Below are 7,091 nucleotides of genomic sequence, written 5' to 3'. Positions count from 1 at the left end.
TTAAGCATAAATATTTAATAACTCTTTGGCAATAAATATATCGTTTAATTTATTGAAAATGTGACTAAAAATTATTTTTTATAAATTAGAATATAACAAAATTTTAGCCGTTATAAAATAATTTTTAATTATTAGTAGTGAATAATAAGGACCACAATAGAAAATAATTATTTTTATTAAAACTTGTTATGAATGTATCTAAAAATAAAATGTTAATTCAGATTGTCATGTCAATGAATGAGGACAAAATCTTTTAGTTTGGTGGTTCTTATATTTGGTGGGTCCACAGAATTCAATGTACAATGGACTGTCATGCCACCTAATTTACTATTGAAACTATTGGCAGAATAGTTTGTGAACAGTACTTCCCATGCCGTGGCCTTACATTTTTAGGGTCCACTTAATTTAATGTGGCATGGTATAGACACATTTTACTATTGAAAGTATGGGTCAAATAGTACGTGAATAATACTTGGTGTCTAATAAAAATCAGACTACACGAAATGAACACCTATATAATGGATGGTTGGTATAGTGCATTTATTGGTTAGAGATTTATGCATAAACCACCAAGAAGACAACTTTTCCCCCTGAAATTAATTATGTCGTCCAGAGAATGTGGTACTCCAAACAGTGCATGCCCGATGCATTGCGGGAGCCCGGGATCGTCAAGGATGAAGGCTTCATCAATCTCGACTAAATACAAACGTGTTTCTGTTAAGTGTGTTAATTGTTCTAATTGCACTACTCTTAAGAATAAGTTGTATGAAGAGAGGAGGCTGAGGAATAAGGCCTATAGACTTTCTAAGGAAGCAAGAGACCTCCTGCTTGATTTGTCAGATTTGATCTACAAATTAACAAAGACAACCAATCTTGTAAATGAGCACATGAAAGGTATTGAAATGGTGGTCGATAATATGAACAATCAATTGAGTATGGCCGCATGTTTGAACTTGGACAATGTTGATTGATCCGACAACTATTACCAGACAATGAAGCCCACATCAACCCATTTTCACTATGTTAAGTATTTTTAATTTGTATTTGCTGGAGTCTTAACTCAGATAACCTTACTTGGTCTCTTAGGTTATTTAGTGTTTTAATATGTTGTGGTTGAATTAAAAATACCATGTAGTATGGATATTAAATGATTGTGTGTACTTGTACGAAAATGTCATTATGACAAACTTTGTGGTGATGTGGTTAGTTTCTAGATTTTAGTAAATGTTGACTATTTTACATTATAAAATATGTTGAATGACTATTGTAAGTCACAAGAAACCACTAGTCGACAACACAAAGTTTACAAATTAAATCAAGTAACAACCAAAATTAGAGGATAAACATACATGGAAAAATAAGGGTTAATTGTTTAATAAAATATTTTCGTTAAAAACATATATTTTAGGTGGCCCAAAACATCAACTGGGCCTCGTTAAAAAAGGTGTACACTTTATTCAACATTAAATGTCCCAATAAATATGTTTACCTAATAACTTGCTTGGATAAAAACCTGTATCCCCCAACTTTAAAATTTAACCAACAACACATTTTGTGTTCACAATTGAATAGAATATAACAAAATCTAGAGGATATGCCAAGTTCACCTTCAAAAGTTTCAGTGCACAAATCTCCTTGAACAAGGTGAGCATAATCTTTATTTTATTCTCCATGACCATTACTAAATTTATGTTGACACTATTTTAATTTGAGTATGTCTCCTATTTTATGTGGGAACCAAATAGGGGCTATAATTAAAGTAATAGAAACTGACCATATTTTTAAACAGCAATTTCATGACTCAAAGTTTGTACACATGCACATACGTAACTTTCAAGGTTGTCATAAACAATCACTTAGTTTAGACGTCAAATTTTAATTTAGTTAAAAAAATCGTTTTATTATCAATTTAAATTCTTTTTTATTTTCAAAGGAAACTTGTCTTAAGTCTATTAATGCCCACATTCCCTCATCATTAGAAATTCTTCCAATATATTGACTAGCTCATTTTACTGGGCCTATTGTTTAATCTCCTCAATATCAATGGAAGGCCCAAATAAATCTTACACTTGAAAATGCATTGGCCTTTATTATTTACGTTCACATTTCCTTTAATTGGGTATGTCTCCCATTTTCTATGGGAACCAAATAAGGAAAAATTATAATAATATGAATTTTCTTCTATTTTGAAAATCCAGTTTCACATTTGTGCCATGTTTTTACACACCTTTGCAATATCAAGCTTTTCACCAATATCGACTGACTTTACATGTCAAATTGTATGTATAATGGGCTATGTAAAACATACAATAACTCTATTCATAATATATTGCCTAAAACTTGGATTTTCTTTCCCAGATTTAACTTAAATATGGACGAGGTAGGAAGTTTGCAAGAAACATCAAATTGGGAAAATATACTACAATCTTTGGGGATTGAAAAACTCGCAAATGATATTGAGACGGAGGATGTCCAGGGAAAGGTCTTGGAGTCCCTGGAAGAGTGGGAAGATTTTTATTACACATACTCTTTGTGGGTAGGCTTCAGTGTCCGCAAAGCAGATGTACGGAAAAAAAATGGGAACATCACCATGAGAAAATGGGTATGTTCAAAAGAAGGTTTCCGCAAACACATGGAAATTGACAAGGCCGGTGGGAGCAAACGAAAAACATCTATTACTAGGACTGGTTGCCAAGCTAGTTTTTGAGTCGTAATGATGGGCGATGAGGGTTCGTGGATTTGCAAGGAATTCCAACCTCTGCGCAACCATGACAAGGCAGCATTAGATGAGTTGCGATTTCTGAGATCAAACCGTTCCGTGTCAGAAACCCTAGTTGCTCAAGTGAGTTCAATGAACCAAGTTGGGATAAGAACTTCACACATCATCTCCCACTTGGCAATGCAGTCTGGTGGGTACGAAAGGATGCCTTGCCAGCTACGAGACGTTTACAACAAGGTCGCCCATGTCAAAAGAAAAGAGAAAAGATGTACAGATTCAGATGGTGCTTTGGGATATTTGGATTGTCTGTCAAAGAGGGATCCAAATTTCTTCATTCAATATCAATGTGACGTGGAAAACAGATTGGGGAACCTATTCTGGGCGGACGGATATTCTCGACGGGATTTCGTCACATTCGGTGAGGTTATTGGATTTGACACAACATATATGACAAACAAATATAATAAACCCCTGACAATTATTTTGGGCGTCAATCATCATTTCAAGACCTGCATATTTGGAATGGCACTGCTTAACTCTGAGGATGAGCAAACTTACTTTTGGTTACTTGACAAATTTATTGAATGCCACAATCATGTAACACCAAAGGTTGTGGTGACAGATGGAGATGGAGCTATCAAAAATGCTGTCTTGAAGTACTTCCCAAATGCAACTCATTGGTTGTGTGCGTGGCACCTGTGTACCAACGCTTTAAAAATTTCAAAAGACCCCCGATTCTTACAAGGATTTCAAGATGTCATGTACAACTATTACACAATAGAGGAATTCATGCAAAAATAGGGGGAATTAATACACAATTTTGACCTCCATTCTAGCCAATGGTGCACCAACACTTATCACAGTCGTCGTTCATGGGCAGAGACATACCTAAGAGGGAAATTTGTCGCCGGAATGCGGACCAACCAAAGATGTGAGTCCATGAATTCAAGTATTAAAAAATTCCTACATGCAAGTTATAGTCTCCGTGAATTCGTTACCTCGATTGACGTTACTATGACAAAGTTGAGGCACGTCGAGAGAGAAGATGATTACAATAGTCGACACAGTAGTCCTCCAATACCAGGTCCCAAAAATGCTCTTAAGACGTACCATGAGCAGTGTGCCAAATTGTACACTAGAAATATGTACTATAAAGTGGCTGATCAAATCAAAGCGGAACATGCGTACTTTGTCAACAATTGTGAAGACAACGGTGAATCATTCTCCTACAGTTTGTCAAAGTTCCAACATGAGGATAGAGTGTACAACATTCATTACCACCCACAAGAGGAGACATTCACCTGTCACTGCTTGCTTTTTGAGACAGACGGCTATCCGTGTAGACATTTTGGGCTGTAATGAAATACCGTCATATGAAGATAGTACCACAGTTTCTCCTGCTGAAACGGTGGAGTAAGAATGCAAAAGCAGACCTCCCCCTCGAACTAAAGCAACACTCCACAAAAAAGCAACAGTTATTTGAAATGGCTAGGCAGGCATCCCTCGCTTTGGATACAAACTTGTTGAGCTATTACGCTTCCAAGTCTGAGCAATCTTACACCAAACCGAAACAAGAAGTGGCAACACTAACTGCAATGTTCAAGGATGTAGTTCCATTGGAATCAAACACCGGTGACAATGACTCGGGACGATATCAAACCTATCAAGAAAATGAAAACATTATCAGGGACCCAACACCTTGTAGAACTAAAGGATCCACCTATGCAAGAAACAATAGGGACAATGTTACGATAGATATGTCGGATGGAGCCGTTAAAACTAAAAGGAAGTGTTCGAACTGTTATTCTGCAGACCACAATCGAAGAACATGCCCTCAGCTGGTCGGTCTACCGCTTCCTCACAGTCAACAACCCTCACCAAGTAAGAGAGCTTAGCATTCGACTAAATTCGACGAATCTAGATGACCATCGAACTTTATGACAGAATGATAGTGCAAATTGATTAAGTGTCTATTTTCGTAGGCTTTCTGTCCTACTTAACAATTAAAGTGTTTTGTAATGGTTTAGGTGGCTGAATTAGTATAACAATTGCATTAATGTAAGTGAATTCAAATTGTAGCTAAATAGTATATTTGTTTCAATGGTAATAAATTATTGATTATGGCAGTTCAATCATATTTGTAATGTTTTAGAAACGTAGATTAATGATAATCAAATGGCCAATCCTAAATATACGTTCCTTTTTTAGTGACGCTTCACTCTAATTGATAAAATTAGATAACAAATTGACTGTAATCGTTTCTTTTCTTTCTCTTCATTATATACCATGCGTATCATTATTATTGAAATTTCATTAATTGTACATTAAAGAGTAAATTAGTAAAAATATTCATCTTCACAATTAAAATCAAGGATTACAAAATATGACATAATTACACTTACTTAATCATATCGTGTAGATTCGAGCCTACTATCTATACTTACGAGATTTTAATAGTAAGTAACTTTGTTAGCTTTTTTAATTGATTGCTTAAAGTATATATGCTTCTCACCAAATAGGCATAAAATCATTAAAACCATGTTTAAAGCATAATATTAATATGAATTAGGTAATTAATTAGGATAAAAAAACAAAAAAAAATTCATTGTTAAAGCAACTCACCAAACTTGTTTATTACTATTACAAATTTACCAATATTATTCTATTAAGTAAACTAATAATATTGTTATCTTTATCGTTAATTAGGATAAAAAAAAAAGTGTTAATTAGTTTTGATTTTAGCAGTCCTCATTGTTTTACTAACTTTTCACTACAATATTCAATACGTCTTCTGATATATTAATTGATCACTACTTTGTCTGCTGGTAACATAACAAAATGGGAAGATATATTAAATAAAACATCTTCATTACAAAAATTTATCTTACGTGCCCCATTCATAACTTTGGGCCTAATAAAAAAAAAATCTCAATTTTAAAGTTTATTTCACTGTAATAGACCCTTTTCGTTTGGGCCGTGCTCATGGACTCGGACTGGCCCATCTACCTGTGTTAAACAGTATGTGTTGCGAAATCATAAACAATGTGCAAAATAGTAACAACAATGTACTAAATGTACAGTCAATGTAAACAAACAACAAATATGTTATGAAGCTACAAATTACCAAAAGACCAAAAGTTCAAGAAGTACAATTACCAGAAAACCACCCTCAACGTGTAACTATTCACATAAAATAATATAAAACGAGTTATCTCCTGTGGCTTGCACAGTTGATTAACTGTTCGATGGGACAAACTACACTATTTAGCCTCACTTTTTATCAGAAATAGTGTTACAATGTCAGTCGAATAGTAGTACAAATTGGGGCCCCCATTGACTATTTCATGACTGAACCGTTCCGTGAACGGAATATAATCCAAGGCCATATATATATATAAAGAATTTATATGATGAACACCGAGGAAGAGAAATACTACAACTTTAAGTGCAATTGTATATGCTCATGCAAAAAAATTTAACACTATAATTGTGGTTATAAAATTTTTTTGGAAGAAGAAGGCGGTGAAGAGCATTGGGGCTTTGTGCACCAATTTGATCGGAAAAAGAGAAGATGAAGAAAATGGATACTTTGCAAGTGTAAAATCATCAATTTTATCACAACTTTATATGAAGAAATATTGAGAGAGAATTATATAAATTACAAAATTCTTACCGCAACCACCGAATCCTTGGAAACAAGGGTCATTATATCAACACACGAAACCACTTGAGGGCACTCTTTTTCTAGTGCAACCTTGATATTATCGATAATTTGGAAACCTCGAAGGCTTTGTGTGATTGGTAGTGAATTCAAAAATAGTTTTATCATTTTCAGAATTTAAAAAATAGAAACTCCAATGAAAACTTGATTGATACACTTATTTTAGAAAATAAAAAAAAATAAAAAACTATTTTTGAAAACTAAGTTAAAATCCTTCAGCAAAAGAAAAAACAACAAATTATTGTTTTCTTTCTATTTTATGAATTTTAAATTTTAAAAATACCCAACTATTCAAGATCTCAAAAATTTATAATTTATTTTTAAATTCAATATTTTCAAATCATTTGATTTGAAAATAATTTTCTAAAATTATATTTTTAAATTAACTACTAATCAACCCCTAAATTCGGAATGCCCGATTTTCTTGGACTGGGTGGCAGAATTCAACAGCACTGAAGTGTAGTAAGGTAATGTGATTGCACATTAATATAGCAAATATGTGTTATACCTTGTAAATTAAGACAATTATGCCGCGGTCTCTTTGAGAAAAAGACTGACCCTTTTGCAAGCCTTTTTGTTGGGCACACGTAGAAAGAATTTTAAAATAATTATAATTTTAGTTTCATTGAATAATTTTTCTTCTTCTGATCC

General features: G+C 33.6%; 1 protein-coding gene across 1 annotated transcript; it reads left to right on the top strand.

Moving 5' to 3' along the window:
- The first annotated feature begins 2,716 nt into the window (after positions 1 to 2,716).
- On the top strand, positions 2,717 to 3,520 carry LOC133815469 (protein FAR1-RELATED SEQUENCE 5-like). The gene has a single exon (XM_062248308.1). The coding sequence runs from the start codon at positions 2,717 to 2,719 to the stop codon at positions 3,518 to 3,520; it is 804 nt and encodes a 267-aa protein (XP_062104292.1).
- The last annotated feature ends 3,571 nt before the right edge of the window (positions 3,521 to 7,091 follow it).

The sequence above is a fragment of the Humulus lupulus genome, chromosome 2, assembly GCF_963169125.1.
Source record: "Humulus lupulus chromosome 2, drHumLupu1.1, whole genome shotgun sequence".
Lineage (NCBI taxonomy): Eukaryota > Viridiplantae > Streptophyta > Magnoliopsida > Rosales > Cannabaceae > Humulus > Humulus lupulus.
Note: the sequence above shows the minus strand (reverse complement) of the source record. Positions and strands in the feature narration are given on the sequence as shown.

Excerpts from the sequence above, each read along its gene's own strand:
- LOC133815469 (XM_062248308.1), top strand. The coding sequence starts at position 2,717 with ATGGGCGATGAGGGTTCGTGGATTTGCAAGGAATTCCAACCTCTGCGC.